This window comes from Alexandromys fortis, unplaced genomic scaffold (assembly GCF_014885135.2).
Source record: "Alexandromys fortis isolate MF-2015 unplaced genomic scaffold, M_Fortis_MF-2015_v1.1 scaffold_53, whole genome shotgun sequence".
Lineage (NCBI taxonomy): Eukaryota > Metazoa > Chordata > Mammalia > Rodentia > Cricetidae > Alexandromys > Alexandromys fortis.
Window position 1 is genome coordinate 2,242,752 of NW_026067939.1, and position 16,668 is coordinate 2,259,419.

Consider the following 16,668-nt stretch of genomic DNA (forward strand, 5'->3'; position numbering starts at 1 on the left):
CATTAAAATGTGTATTATTTGTAGTACCCCAAAGCCTATGTTTAAATGCACTATTGATATTGTTGGACAACAGGAATGAGGAGATCATGAGACATGGAACTATTGGCACTCAAAGGTTGACCAGTGATTGCCCCCTGCTTTTATATGATATTGGAGTTACAGCCCTGATCTTCACACTCACTAGGCAAACACTTGGCCATTGAGCAACATCCCTGCTTGGAACTCAGAATGAGGAGAGATAATGGAGGGCAGGAAAAAGGCATTTTCTTGCTGTACCTTTTGAACACCCAGGACAAAATGCATCATTGATAGGGTCTGGTCAGGAGGCAGGGGTGGAGACTCAAGTCGGTGGAGTAAGTGTGGGAGGCCGGTGGGAGAGGATTTAGGCATGAGACCCGGGTGAGGTTCCTGGGAACTCAGCAGAAGTTACCGCTCAATGTGTATTGCCGTATATGAATGGTGTTGCCCTTGCCTAGGAAATATCTGCGTTGAGAAATACAAGACATCTTTAGTTTCTGACATTCAGTCTTCTGGCCCCCGTTTCTCTGTTTATTGCTTATTTTATCTGCTGCATATTAGAGCTAGCAAAGAAATCTTAAAATTCTGGATTCACCCCCAAAACTGATGTAATTGATCGAGAACAGATCCTACACATAAGTGTTTCAAAGTCTTTTTGTCAGGCTTGGAAAGTACTGCTCCCCAAACTCTCTGCTGAGATTTTGGGGTCTCCTTAATCCAGTGTGCTTTAAATACCGGTCAGACAGATCTCTGCTCCAGTGTGTCCTATCGGCCTACATCCCATTTCTGCTTGCCCCTGTGCTGCTTCCATTAAATGCTTACTCCATCCCCCTGCCCCAGTCCCTGATGCTCTGCCCTGCCTTCCTCCTCCAAGGAGGGAATCTGTGTCTGCAGAAAGGCATGGAAAGCAAAGAGGAGGGCAGAACAAGGATGGGATGCAGTAGAAGAGAAGCACATGGGGGGGGGTGGCTCTGCTTGTCACGTGCCCCTTCCTTCTGGGCCATCCCATGCTGAAAACCTGTCTGCAGAACTCATGTACACCAAGAAACAAGTGTGATGCTTCTCACATCCAGCAACTTCCACTCTCGTGAAAGATACTCGATCATGTGCAACTCAACAGCAACTGAGCTTTGGAATTCAAAGCAGGTTTCTCTGACCTAAAGACCGAAATGTTTCCCCAGCTTATGTTCCATCTCCCCGTCATCCCCACACAATACACCTTGGTAATGAATACGATAATTAATGACTTCCCCAGATGCTAGCTGAGCTTGTTTTTAAATTCCCAGAGTCAAATAAGTTGGGGAATGTTATGAGAAGATTAGTTAGGGGAAAAAAATGGTGCACCATTTATCAGCTCGGAACATTCAGAACTGTCGTTCATAAGAAATAAGCTCATTATTAATGGAAGATTACTTTGCTTGTCTTTATGTGACTATTTTAAAAATTAACTTTCTTCTTTATAGCAAGGGTAATGAATGCATATTCGTCTAATACAAATTGGGAAATAAAGATAAGCAAATAATACAAAGTTGAACACACACACACTCCCTCCCCATAGACATAATTATAGTATGTACCTCAGCATCTATCCTTCTAGACTTTTTAGGCTTTTACATAGGGCGTTTTACGTTGTAGCATTTTTTCTTTGCTTTACACCTGCTGAACAACATTCCATATAAATACATTTGCCTTTTTATGATTACTTATTGCAATAAATAATTTTGTTTGACTTTAAAACACACTTGTTTATCCAGAAGTCAGAAACTGATGCTTAATGGGACATCTGAAGATCACAAGGTTGGCTATGTGCAGACATCCAGGAATTCAAAACACAGTACAAAGTAGAGAGACAATTACAACCAGTTTGACAGTCGTGTGTGTTTCCTGGGGTCCTTCTACCCACATGTCTACTGCTGACTTCAAAGAAAAGTCAGCACAGTGGAGGTCTAGAGGATAAGGTGCAAAATGAGAATCAGCCCATGATAAGGGATTAAAGGAGGGTTCATCAAAGACTCAGCTTTAAAGTGCTGGCCTGTGACTTGCCTTGGCCTATGGCCCCCAAATATTCTTCAGAACAGAACTTTCTTTGAAGTGGTGGCAAGCACTGACACTCAGTGCCCTCTGGTCAGTGGGATTTACCAAGAGGCACTGGAAGTAGCTAGGAAAACTGCTGATTCTGATTCTCTGCCCTCTGCTTGTCTCTGAATGCTGTTTCTCTGGGCTAGTACAGATGCTAGGATCTGGCAAGAAAAGCTGGTCTGAGAACGAATACTAATCCATTTCCTTTATAGTAGGGGAGTATGGGAAGCTCACATACACTCAAGGGACTGATTTTTATCCTCATGAGCACAGAATTTCAACCAGTACCATTATTTCTATTCAAAGTGTTTGATGGGGCGGGGTGTGTGTTATTCCAATAAGGTCCACCTACTACTATTCCGACTGTTCACTGTGCCAGCTCAGGGCTTCCCTATGACTTTACAGTAGACTGTGCGGTATGACGGTGTTCACATAAACCACCTGCTTACCTGGAGAGAGAATGAATGAATGGACTTGTTCCCCAAATGCCAGTGGCTTTTACAACATCTACCTCCAAAAAATGTACAGAGTGTAGTTCTAGAAGATCTTTAGTTAGTGTGTTCAGGCTCCACGTTTGTGGGATTTCACTTTACATGATAATCCTAATGGGGAGAGGAGTTGATTTCAATTTTCATCTGGTATCATATCTCTGTTTCCTTCAAAGTTCAAGGAAATTCTTTTCTTCCATTTTTAGGTTTTCTTTCTCTTTTCTCTCTCTCTTCTCTCTCTCTCTCTCTCTCTCTCTCTCTCTCTCTCTCTCTCTCTCTCTCCTTCCCTCCCTCCCTCCCTCCCTCCCTCTCTCCCTCCCTCCCTTCTTCCCTCCCTTCCTTCCTTCTTTCTTGTTTTGTTTTGAGATGGTTTCTCTCTATAGCCCTGGCTGTCCTAGAACTTACTCTGTAGACCAGGCAGGTTTTAAACCCACAGAGTTCCACCTGCCTCTGCCTCTGGGGTGCTGGTAGGTTTTCTTATGTTGGCCTATTGTGCTAAGACTAGGATTCTTCCTGGCAGGTCTGGAGCAAACAGGATTTGACTCTGTGAGACCTGAGGAATGAGTGCTGAAGTTTAGATTGGGGAGAAAATCGAACTTGTTTCCATGTGATGAATAGAACACGAGCTGACATGGGTATTGTGGGGATGCTTTTGGGCAAGGTAGATGATTTAAGCTGGGTTTTAAAAGTGTTTGTAGTTTCCTGGGGAGCAAAGAACGCAAGAGATACTGTAGCAGAAGGTGGGGGCTGGGACAACCAGGTCAAAGTTCCAGAAGCAGAAAACTGAGCTGTTTCACAGCAGAAGCTGATTTGACCGGGGCAGGTATCTCATGTGAGGAGGAAGTAAAGCCAGCAACTTCTTAGCTGCATCGGGTTAAAATATGCTGTGGAATCCCTGGGGTGCTTCTTATTTTACTTTTAATTTTGTTCTGTTTTTGTTTGTTTGGGTTTGCTGTTTGTTTATTGTTTGTTTTAAGGAATGTAAAGGACTACATTGGAACTTTAGCTGGAAAGCACCTTCCTGAAATATTGTGAAACCATTAATCTGCTTGCAGAACATAGGGTAAACTAGGGTGGATGGGGCCTGGGGCCAAGGCTTGGGAAAGAGCGTGGCCTGACATAAAATAGTTGGATTGGAACAGATAGAGTGGACTTTGGAGGCAGTAAAAGAGGAACTGAGCTGACTCAGGGGAGGAGAAGGGACTCAGATCAGACCTATAACTGCACCAATTAATAGATGGGCATACAACAAGATTAATACCATCGGCAAATTGGTGAGGCATATAGAGAAAGTATTCACAATGAAAAGTACAAAGGGGCTTCATCTGTACACCAAAGGTTGAATGAGGGTCTAGAGAGAGGCATCTTCCTTAGAGCTCAGAGTCACAAAATTTTAGTGAAGAAGTGGCACCCGAATGGTAGGAATTGGAAAGACAAGAGAAGGAATCCAAGATGCGTTATGAGGAAGTCAGAAGCAAGGACTCGGGGCTAAGGAGCACGGGAGCATCTCAGAACCCCCAGTGGGCCTGTCTCGTGGAAACAGATGAATAAAGAATATGAAAGTCGATAGGATCATGGGAAGAGGAAGCCTTCAAGACCAAGTCAAAGACTTTGTCATTTAACCTGGGAAATGGCACACCACTGACATTATTGAGCAATGTTGTGGCCAGTGCTAAAGGATCTCTAGGGAGTTTAATCCGAAAGATAAGATGAATATGTAAAGGAAATCTGGAGGGATGAACTGATCAACAGAAGATGAAGGTGTAGATGGGGGTTGATATTGAGAATGAAAAAAGAGGCATCGAAAACAAGCTAAGGAATTAAAATTAACAAAAGGGTGGAAGAAACACAGAGTCTTAACCAAGAACTCAATTTTGAGAGCCTGTACTAACAATGCGCTATATACCATAGCATGGAAGTTGAGAGATGACTGATTTGGGGTTAACTCTGAAGAGGTTTAAGACTTAGGCTCGAGGTGTTCAACATGCAAACACATTCAAAAGGTCCTTACAATTAGAGGCTTGAAACTCAGCTGCAAAACTTACCATACCAAGTTGGAGAGAAAAAAAAAAAAAACCCACACAGCTCAGCAATTGTTTGAAGTTTTGAGTTAATTAATTAATTAATTCAGAAAGTGAAGCGCTTTCAGAAGCTCACTTGAGCATATATACGCTGCTGATACCAATGAATTCTCAATTGCTCCTTTGTGTTCACCGTGAAACAGTTGAACTTCTCGTGAGAAAGAAAGCCTGAAGGATTGTAGGGAGTGGGTCTGCTCTCCTCCAAGTGGGTATGAGCTCTGTGCCTTATTCTAATCTTCAGAATGTAATAGTTCATATCTTACCAGTTACAGTACCTGAAAGTACATGTAAACACTCAGGTTTGTGATCTCGCAGTTTTCAAAGATGGAAGAGTGAACCTCAGAAAAATCTTGCCAACTTTCAACCAATTTTATGACAGATTCTCCATAAAAATGCAAATTGGGCCTGAGTTTTTATTGCAGAATTTTGCAAGTGGGATCTGAGAGATAGCTCAGTGGATAAAGGCTCCCGCCACCAAATGTGGCCATTTGAATTTGATCCCAGAACCCACACAGATGAAGGAGAGCAGCAACTTCCACAAGTTGTCCTCTGACTGTACATTCATGCTGCGGCACATGTGTACACACTCATAAAAATAATTAAAATAGAATAAAAATCTACAGAACTGTGATCAAGACAGAAAGACGAGTGTTAGGTTTCAGATCCTTATTGAGCCACTAAAAATTCATTAGCAGTCAGTCCTGCATCCTCTGGCGTTTCAGAGATAGTTTGAAAGCCACAACACCCTTGTGTTTCAGACAGCAAGTAAAAGTTACCAGCTTGCAGAATGACACCATGTCAACTACGGGCTAAGAGGGCAATAACAAAGTAGTCCTGTAATTCTTTCTCCTTGAAGTAGTAAACAGCAGGAAGCTCAGTTACCGAGAGCCAGGTGCAAGGACACATAAGTAGAAGGGAAAGGTGAGGACTTAGGATGGAGGACTTGAGTCACTCAGAGTCAAATGGAGATACTATAATAGTAAAGGGACAGGAGGCTACAGACATGTACTAGTCATGATGCCATCAGATGAACTAGTCTATAAAGACAAGGAAAGAGCTGCTGTGCGGTGAAGTGAAGAGGGAAGAGCCTTCGTTTCTCTGCCCAGCCTGGTTAAGCATCGCATCTTTCACTTCACTGGGTCCTTTCTCTGGTCTTGCAGCTGCTCGACTGATCCAGAATATGGATGCCTCCGCTGAGCCGTGTACAGACTTCTTCAAATACGCCTGCGGAGGCTGGTTGAAACGCAACGTCATTCCCGAGACCAGTTCCCGATACAGTAATTTTGACATTTTAAGAGATGAGCTAGAAGTCGTTTTGAAAGGTTAGTGTTGATTGTGTCTGAGAATTGAATTTTTTGCCTCTGACAGCCATTTTTTTTTATAAGACGTACTTGTCGGCCATGACAGGAAATATTGCAAAAGATTAGAGTTGATGTTTCCTCCAGGATTTGCAGATCTCCATCGCTTCACTCTGAGGGTAGTAGACACCAAAATGGCTGTGATGACATCTCTTAATGTTCTCTGCTTTAATTTTAGATACACGAGTTCTAAAACTCTTCAACCCTAGTGATGGTATGTTCGTGACATTTTATAGAAGGGAAATGTTTCATAGTTGCTACTGAACCATGTCCACTGACTCCCCGACTGTGTTAAGGTTGCTGAAGATTTTACCAGGCTTTGTCTACTCTGAAACATAGAGAATGTTTAAACCCATCTCTACATCTCCATCCACCTCATTATCTTCTTAGTAGCTTAGTAGGAAAAAATGGGAGTTTTCTATGATTTAATATCTAAGCAGGGAGAACAATTCATTTGGATCATGCTTTGCACATTCACACAAAAATAATTATTTTTCTAATCATCAAGAGGATTAGTGACACTAAGTACCAAATTCCTTGGTACTATTTGTTTTGTTTTTATTTTAAAATTCAAGAAAAGCAACTGGTCCCTGAAGCTGAGAAACACACACACATACACTCACAGCCCTCTCAAAAAGACATACACGTACCTTGCTAGAGGAGCAAACCCCACTTCTCTTCTATGAAGTATGGCTTGGTTTTTCTCAGGATTTGGGAGTGGGGATAGAGAAATCATTTATTTTTTAATTAGACCTATGTTGAAAAAATTTTAATAGCAGCCAAAACTCAGCAATTCATTTGATGCTTTTTGCTAAATGCCTGTTTTCAGATGTCCTTGAAGAACCCAAAACAGAAGACATAGTAGCAGTGCAGAAGGCAAAAACCTTGTACAGGTCTTGTATGAACGAGTGTAAGTGTTCTTTACTTCAAATACACGCAGATTGCTATTAATCAATGAGCAGAATACGCATAACCCCACTCTGAAGCATAACCCCACTCTGAATTGATTTTCCTTGTTCCAAAAAGCTGCTATTGACAACAGAGGCGGACAGCCTTTACTCAAACTGTTACCAGATATATACGGGTGGCCAGTAGCATCAGAAAACTGGGACCAGACTTACGGTAAGATGGTTTTTCTCTTTTTGAAATTAATAATTTCCATGTTACAGCCCTGCTAGTGAAACCCAGCTTCAGAAAACGTGCTTCGCCTTCTGTTCCTTTAGGTACTTCTTGGACTGCTGAGAAAGCTATTGCACAACTGAATTCTAAATATGGAAAAAAAGTCCTCATTAATTTTTTCGTTGGCACTGATGATAAGAATTCGACCCACCATATAATTCATGTAAGTGTGTGTGTCCGGCAGCCAAAACTCTCTCTATGTTGTAATGACATTTCTATGCGCGTTGTTTTCATTGATGTTTGAGGAATGTCAGTTCTCCCTTTCACTGCATGAACTAGGGGGTAATAAATCCATGCCGTGGCTCTCAGCCCCGGGGCTCCACGTTCAAAGGGTCTTTAGTGATCTGCTTTGGACACTCACCTCTCACGCAGTTGCCTCTATTTTAGAGTGCTCCCTAGGGCCCTCTTATTATGAAAGTGACTCCCAGTTCCTTTGTACGTTTCTTGCTTTGGTTTACATGAAGTAATGTAGGACTGGAAACCAAAAATTCTTCTTTGATTTAAAATAAAAAGCCCTGAAAGAGATTTTGAAATCAGTTTTGGTTTCTCACTAAAGATCTACTCACTTTTCATCTCAGGTGAGGTTAAAAAAAAATCCTTTTAAGGGCCTTCATGTGGAGATGCAGGGCAGTTCTTCCTACACATTCCTTGTGTGTATGTTTCCTCCAGATTGCATTGGGCTCCTCAAACCATCAGAGATTCCCACCTCCATCTGTCAGTAGTCTCGTTTACCAATGCATCCATTCTGTCATACACCACATAGGAAGCAGCCCCGCTAATCTGTCACTGTGACCACCTGCCCTTCACGTCAGCGCCCAAGGTGAAGCAGAAACACAAGAGTGGCAGAGCTTTCTCTCACATGCCCACCGATTGTCCGCACCTGCTAAAATCCGTCTGAGCCCAGACCTCTGGGGACGTCTTAGAGGGCGGCTTCTCCCTGCCTCTTTGGTTGACAATCTCAAATTTTTCTGGCGAGACTGACGTTGGCAAATCGGTTGTAGAGTGATGGCAGCAGTTTTACACGCCTCCACTACCACACACTAGAGTGAGACACGGCTTACTTCTACTAGTTAGAATGATGTACCACAGTTAAGGGTGGTGCAGACAAATATGCCCCCCAAGGGACCATATTAGAATGTCCAGAGACTGGGAAGTCCTGTCATTGTGGAATCTGGTAGCTCCCTGGGCCAGGATCCTCATAGTCTTTGGTTTGCTTTTACTTTCTGCTCTGAATTTAAAATCATTCCTAGGATATTTTTAGTTCAAGTTTTTTTTTTGTTTTTTGTTTTTTTTTTTAGTTTTAGTTTTCACTCACATATACACAATGAAATCCCCCGGATTGCATTCCTGCTCATGCACTTACCACTAGCGAGGAGTGTAAAACCCTTTCCCTAGCTGTTTATTTACTCCATTTCTGACTCTTACACTTATAAACAGCAGGGAGAGTGGGCCTAGTTGTCGTTTATCCAAATGTTTTACTGGCTGAATAATCTGTTTTTCTTTGATGTATATTTTTTTATAGTTCGACCAGCCTCGACTTGGCCTCCCTTCCAGAGACTACTACGAGTGTACTGAAATATATAAAGAGGTAAATCAAAGCAGAGAGAGAAAGGATTCAGCCACAGACTGCAGAGCCATCTGTGCAAAGCTTTAATAGTGAAAAGAACGAGAGCCAAATTGAAAACTCCTTACATTCCCTGCTGGGGAAATACCAAAGTTGCACAGTGCCGGAGCTCCTTTGATAGAAGGAACGTGCCCCCTAGACCAGTGGAAGTCAATAAGGAAGCTGGGAATTCCTCACGTGAATTTTGATTCTTAGTGTTTAAGTTACATGATAAATTTTTAAAACTCAGTTTTCAATGTTTCCATTCACGTCTAAAATGGATCATTTAAAGAAAAGCAAAAAGTGTTAGATTAACCATAGTCAGTAAGGATGAGGGATGGATTGATATAGTAGAGGGTACCCTCCCAGAACCTTTCCAGAGAGCTAGGCAGATAGGAGTCTCTACTCTCTTTCCCATAGCATCGAAGCCATGGACATTACATCCCACACAGCTGTTAACCTGGATTGTGTTCTTACTAGCTCACAAGCTTTCCTGCCTTAGGCTATTGTGAACGTGTACTTTCTTACTGATGCAGGGAGCCTCAGTAGGCAAAACCAGAAATGGTGAGTGTGATTAGCTATCAGAAGGAAGATGTTTGTCCTTTAGGTCCTTTGCTCGTAACTCTTTGGAAACACAGAAGAAAATTATGGTTGCTTTTCATGATCCTCAAGAGTCACATTGTCATTGTATGAATGAACCCACTTCTTGGTTAAAATTACTCATTAAATGTGGTTGTGTCTTGCATTCATCAAATAACTTGGAGTGAGCTATCTGTTTGAGTGGAGACCCAACACTGAAATTAAGAAAGTACCATCCAGGATAGTATCTAAGGTCATAAGTAATAACAGATAATTAAATGCTGTAGGATGTCTGAGTGATCTAGTTTCTGTGTGGGCTGCAGCTGTGGGCTTTAGGAAGGGTCCAACTATTTCCTGTTGCAGAATTAAAAGCGAGAGAAGAACAACAGCCCAGGCTGTTATATTTACAATTGTACTCTTATAAACTGTCAGTTTTTCCCAATCCTTAGTTTTTAATTTATAGTTTAACATTTCTGATATCAAAATAGACCTAATAGTCAAGGTGGTGAATTTCTTCCTTTTTCCCTCTGATAAGATTTTATAAAGATGATAGAATATTTTGCGAATTTTATCTTCAGTGTTAGTTCATAATGTCAGACGGGTGACAAACTAGCCTTTTGGGGTTTGCATCTGCTACAGAGGCATTTTTTACTTCAGCTGCAAGGCTTATTTTATTTTAAATTTTGAATTGTTGTCCATCCATTACAGCATTGGGGCCTTCACCTGGTGGCACACGTTTCTGGCTGTGTCTGTAGAATTAGAAATTCTAGGTTTGTGTTTTCCAAAGGTTGTGTAGCCAGCGGTCTTCTGGTCACTCCATGGAGATGGAGCATCATTTTCTGCACCTGTGTAGCTATCTATATAACTCATTGATCGACACTGACTTGCTTTTCTCCTTAGGCAAGTAACTTGGTACTGGATTGGGTTTTGTCTGAGCTTAAGTGAAAAAGATACTCAAAATTATAATACTGAAGTAAAAGACAGTATTTCTTTTTAAAAAAAATTAAATTTCATTTTTCATTTCAACCCTGGTTCTCCCTCCCATCCCTCCTCCACTCTTCCCAAAGGGTAAGGCCCCTCATGGGGAGTCAACAAAGCCAGGTCCCTCCCCTCCCCGCTGCATTAAAGCTGAGACCTTAGTTCTATTTCCTTTTCTGATCTCAAAGCGAGCAATCCAAGTGAAGTAGAACACGTGGGACTCCCTGTGGCCTCAGTGGCCTTTAATTTTATACTTCTAATATCAGCCTCCTCTGGAATTTACATTAGTCTGCCTGGTCGGAATTGGCTCATTGTGCCTTATCCATTTTTAAGGCCAAAGAGGAATAGAAAAGAAGGGAAGTGCTGGACAATTCTTCTCACGTTTTAACTAGTAGGTTTCTTTGGATTTGAGTAAAGATTTACTCTGTGGTACAGGCTGATGAGGCTGTTATATTGCTCCCACTAAGTAGAAAGGAGGTTAGCGAGTATCACCTGAATTTACTCCTGTTTTTGATGCTATTGTGAATTGGATTATTTTTCATTTTTACGTCAAATAATTCAATTTTTGTTTGCATAAGTGCTACTAGTCTTTGTGCATATGTTTCTTTTAGCTCTTCTCAGTTCTAACTCTATTTCTGATGGCATCTTCAGCATTTTCTGCGTAGAGATCACGCCATTGGCAAACAGTTTATTTCACTGCTTCCTTTCCTATACAGACACCATTTATTTTTTTGTGCTCGCCTTATGCTCTGTCTGGTAGTTTTAGTACTATCTTGAACAGACATGCTTGTCAGGCTTCTCACCTTGGAGGGAAAGTGTTCAGCTTTTCACCAGTAAATCTCATGTTAGCCATGGACTTGTCCTTGTGGTTTTGACTATGCTAAAGTATGTCTCTCTTGAACTTAGGCTTTTGAAAGCTTTTTTTTTAAGGAATTATGTTGAGTTTTACCATCATTAAGATGACCATGTGGTTTTGTATTTCATTTGGTTAATGTAGTGTGTAATATCTATTGATTATTATTGAATGATACTTGCATATCACTTTATCTTAATCATGGACAAAAGTCTTTTTATATTCTTTCAAATATTTATCATAAACTCATCAGCATTTTACTGAGGATTCTACTCTGGTCATCATCATGGATATTTGTCCATTGATATTTTTTTCTTTTATCATAGTTACTTTGCCTGACTTTGGGATCAGAGTTGGACTCATAAAATTGTTTGTAACTTTTCTACACTTTTCAGTTTTTGGAAGATTTGAAAAATGTTGATACAAGTTCTCCTTTAAATGTTTAGCAATATATCAGTAAAGCTATCAAAAGTAACTTTCTTTCCTCAGCATCTTTTTTTTTTCTTGAGTGTTCTAAAATTTCAGATAGAATAATAATATGGATAAGAAAATTTGGCTTTTATCAGATGGTTTTTAGTCATTTTCTCTCTAGAACTGGAGGGAAGTTGCAGTCTCCAGAAGACAATGGTGAGAGAAAAGAAGACTAATTAACTAGGGCCCATTTGGTCCTCTAAGAAGAGAATGCACTAAGATATTAGGCAGGAATACATCCAACAAGAGTAGATATGAAAAATGAGCAGAAAAGAATTTATCAATGCACACATCTTCATGAATTGTATTTTGATGACATATTGGATTTAAGTTCCATGAACCCAATATGATTTTGCATTCTAATTTTTTTTTCATTTTTCGAGACAGGGTTTCTCTGTAGCTTTGGAGCTTATCCTGGAACTAGCTCTTGTAGACCATGCTGGTCTTGAACTAATAGAGATCCGCCTGCCTCTGCCTCCTGAGTGCTGGGATTAAAGGTGTGCACCTTCACCACCCAGCTGACTTTGCATTTTAAAGACTATGCATATCATCGTTTCCCAGATGACTTAATTTCCATCAGTCTGAGAATGATTTTGTTGTCATTTAGTGGCCACTATAGCCTAGACATACCGTTTAGGAATACTATGAGGTCAGTTTAATTTAACCATAAAATTTGTAATTGTTCTCTTCATTAGCTTTTTGAAAATGAGGGTATACATATTGAATCTCAAGAAATTGCCAGTAGGAGAACTTCTCAGGAAGGAATGCGTGTACAGCATGTCTTCTTTTAATGACACCGTTCTCAAAGTTAGCTTAGCAAGGAGTCTATAATGCTAGAGTTCCCCTTTGGCAAGAGAATTTATGGCTCCTCTGATGATCTGGGGAGTTAGTTAATGATACACTGTTCTCCAAAAGACAGAAGTAATGAGGGACAACGCAAAAGTGTAAATATCTATCCTGAGAAAACAATGTGAAGGGTATTCATTGCCCATAACTGATAATCATTCCCAATAATGGAATTCCAGCCAGCCGTCTCACATGAGAAAGCCCTCTTATATAAAGAAAAATCATCTTAACTTTTTTTCAGAAATGTCCCTCCTTAAGAAAGCCCCCACGGCTCTGTGCTGGGGGTGAATTAAGGTTGGACTCAAGGCTGCTTTTTATCTACTTTTTTTACTTCATTAAGGCTAATTACTTTCTCCTTCTTTGGAAAGAAACCTGTAGACTGGAAACCTAAAATATCTGCCTATGATTGTAGATAGTCTTATGTTCTGTGCAAATGTTCATCTGACAAGGCAGAATAGGCGAGGGTAGTAGCCCATAACTATACTGTACACACCCAGGACAGAACTCAGTTCTCACATTCCACGCTCAAAGAAAAGCCGTCATGATTGTTTTACATTTTTCTTTAATTATCAACAAAATACTTCACTGAACCACATATTTAGGGATAAAATAAAATGAGGAAATCTGCTAATAAGAAGTTAAATCTGAGGAGGGACAGAAGTGGGAGATGCAAGGCAAAGTTAGAGAGAGAAAGCCAAGAGCTATGCATTGGCTTAGAACTCTTCTAAAACTGGTGGGCTCATAAAACAGAGAGGCATTTTAGGGATGAGGATAAAAAGCTTGAAATATGGCAATAGTCCATCAAAGCCAGAATGAAATGACTCAAGGCCTGTGTATCTAAATCAGAGAGAAAAAAGACAGATTCCTCCCCTTCCCTAAATTTAATAAACTCCAGAAAAAATGGAAAACTGAGATTTGTCATCGTAAGATGAGCATGCTCAAGCAAACTGAGATTAAATGTAGAGATTTTGCTTTCTGGTTTACCCAAAGTATAAGCTAATGAATGCTGCTATGGTCTGGAGATGTTCTGATCAAGTAGAAATGGGTGAAACCTTCTTAATTCACTTATATATTTTAACTTCATTATTTTCGTTTAATAAATATCCATTGAATTTATAGCATTGTAACGAATCTTGTAGGCAGTGGGAATTTGGAGACATTATTTTTGCTGTCATTGAATATAAGTAATGCAGGAATAAAAGGGACAGAAGTGAAAAGGACATAATGGGAGGACATACTGTAAGTTGAGGAAGTATTAAGATGAAAATAAAATGGTGATGTCCTAACGAATTAGTGAGTAGATGAGCAACTTCGATTCTATTCACCTGGGCTTTGAAAATGATCTCTCCTGGCTGGAGTGAGTAGACCATACTGTAATGTAGAAAGGCTCATTTGGTCATTTATGCAGAAGAGAGTGATAGACTTGATGAGGGCAAGTGAATCTAAGATAAGTTGCAAGATGACCCACTTGCCATAGACTAAATGTGTACTTTAAGCTTCTGAGCTAATATATATATGGCCAGTAGTTTCTCTGTGTACTAGCGTTGGCATTCATATGGCACAAGGAAAACTGTTGGCCTCATTTTCTTCTTTCTGGGTACCCAGAAAAAGACAACCCTGGTATATTGTTTAACAAAATATAAAGGGCCATTTTATTTTCAGCTTGGTAAATTTGAGAAGAGGATTTTTAGAGATTGAAAGCAGTTTGTGAAAACTCTGGTTCCCTGCATCGACAATAAACCTTTGAAAATCTTGTACAAACCTCCAGGTTCTTTCTGATAACCTACTAACAGCCCCAGTCTCCTTCCTGGGCAGAGGGACATCCTCCTGGGTTCTGTATTCTTCAAGTTCTGTTGTAGACTTGTTTTTAGGTTCAGCTATGTCTCATCCCTGGTTGCCAGGAGCAGGTATGCAATTCTCCATTCAAAAGCCCTCTGTGGAGAGGAAATTTTTGTGCTAGCAGTTGTATGTTGTTTATAGGAAGTTTCTGAGCTTCTTAGATGGGAAGCATCTTTCTTACTTGGTGTCCTTGGTACAGTTTGGGTATTCAATCAGTAAGCTTCCTGAGTATCGCTTAAATATCCCCAGCATTAATGGCTAACTCAAACATAGTTCTGTGACTTCTCAATTACTTCCTGGTCTACATTTTGTATATTTTCCTCTGAGGAAGGAAAAGTCAGATAAGAGCTGAGTGTCACAAACAAAATATCTAGACATAAAACTCTTGATCTTATGGGTTACCACCAGGGTATCCGGACATCAGCCAATCTGACTGGAGAGCTTTCTTCTCTTTTGTGGCTATTGATACCATTCATTAGCAATGATATTCAAGACTGAAGTACAGTAGTAAAATGGCCTTACATTGCTGTTGTGTTCCTCTTCAGCAATTCCAATAAATATGAGCTTTTCTCCCAGGCTTAGGGGAGCTAGCATAGAAACACCATTATCTGCTACTGTAAAATGGAAATCATTTTTATTAAAGCAATAATCCATGATGATAGGATTAGTAAATAATATTTTTGTTAATGTGTGGTTTAAAGCCTAAAAAAATTGTCTCTATATGGATAGATTTTATACAGCCTTTTCAAAGCAATTGTTCCTTCCAAACTACTGTTGTTGGTGTTAGAATTTATAATCCATTTTTCTAACAAAGGGCTATTTGATGTTTTCAGGTTATTTTCCACTGAAATGATCCCTGATTTACGGTCTCTTCAAAGACACAACTGTTAAAAAAATTAAGAGCTCATTCTTGTCCTGCATTGTTAACTAAATCTTTAAATCACAAGAAAGGAAAACTAATTTTCACTTTCAAAAATATCTCAGTTCTTCCAAATCTGCATACTTGATATCATTTGGCATGTTACATGCTTAAAAAATGAGAAAAAGTTAAGACCTTTGGTTTAGACTGATAATTCACAAAATCTTAGCAGTGGAAATAGTTTATTGCTTCTGCTTATCTGAAGATAAAATACAAAGATATTGAGCTTATGGATGAAATGTGGAATCGAATCTATGGTATCTTATAGTACAACTTCACAGTAAAATGGGGAAAATAAGAACCTTTGGTTGTTTGTTGAAGGAAGCCCTTAGAGCAGTCTCAAAAAAATAGCTTTGCCCAAGATATGAAGATGTCCTGATCATACTATATGTCAACCTGAGGGAAAAGATTTACTAAAGGAAAAGAAGTAATTGTGTAATTACTTAACAAATGCTTAACAACTGTATTTCTATAAAAGCAAATAACTGTACTGAAAATAACATAGTCTCCATAGACAAATAACCATAAATTAAACCATTCCAAATGATGTTTTATTGCTATGCCTCTGCTCTAATTAAAGGAGCTGTACAAGTCATTTCTTTCAGCACTTAGAAACTATTTACATTTTATTGTGCTTTTTCTGCTACCAAAAATTAATGTTTTAAGAACCCTTATATGCCATGACGAATATCAGAAAGCTCCCCCAACAACTTACTACTTATTTCTTGCAGGCTTGCACAGCCTATGTGGATTTTATGATTTCTGTGGCCAGACTGATTCGTCAGGAAGAAGGATTGTCGATTGACGAAAACCAGCTCTCTTTGGAAATGAATAGAGTTATGGACTTGGAAAAAGAAATTGCCAATGTAAAACACATTATTTTTCCAGGATTCTGAATAACATCAACCACTTTTTGTTTCATTCCCTCCTCTCTATGCTATTTTAAAGTTAAAAGTCTCACTCTGTAAGTCAGTGATAAAAATGCATAGGCCAGTAATGGATCATTGACTTCAGGAGAACCTTTGAAACTATAGAATTTCCTGAAATCCAAAAGACTCGCTAACTTTGACAAATAGCAAACAGGCTGCGCTTCATCGCCTACCTATATAAAAAGCAGTGGCATCAAAATCTTACACTCAGACTGTGAGATGCCCTCATGACCCAGGAAGGCACATGCAGTTTTTTTTTTTAAAGTTTTACTTTGTTATTTTGAAATACAAAGTGTCTTCAAAGATCCTCTCTGTCTTTCTGCTAAGAAAGTGGTTAGAAGAAGACAGAGTGAGGCCACTGATTTCAGCCTCTGAGATAGCAGAGTTTGGGGAATATAGAAAAACCTTAGCAACAGAGTCAAGAGGGTTTCTGTATTTCCTCTGCTAC

General features: G+C 39.8%; 1 protein-coding gene across 4 annotated transcripts in view; it reads left to right on the forward strand.

Annotated features, from left to right (window-relative positions):
• Positions 1–16,668, forward strand: part of Mme (membrane metalloendopeptidase) — an 82,927-nt gene that overhangs the window by 28,004 nt on the left and 38,255 nt on the right. For all 4 annotated transcript variants that reach the window (XM_050147419.1, XM_050147417.1, XM_050147418.1 and 1 more), the window contains exons 4-9: positions 5,827–5,988; positions 6,854–6,934; positions 7,051–7,146; positions 7,248–7,366; positions 8,726–8,791; positions 16,023–16,157. In XM_050147419.1, coding sequence (XP_050003376.1) covers positions 5,827–5,988; positions 6,854–6,934; positions 7,051–7,146; positions 7,248–7,366; positions 8,726–8,791; positions 16,023–16,157 — 659 coding nt within the window. The remainder of the gene's footprint in view (positions 1–5,826; positions 5,989–6,853; positions 6,935–7,050; positions 7,147–7,247; positions 7,367–8,725; positions 8,792–16,022; positions 16,158–16,668) is intronic.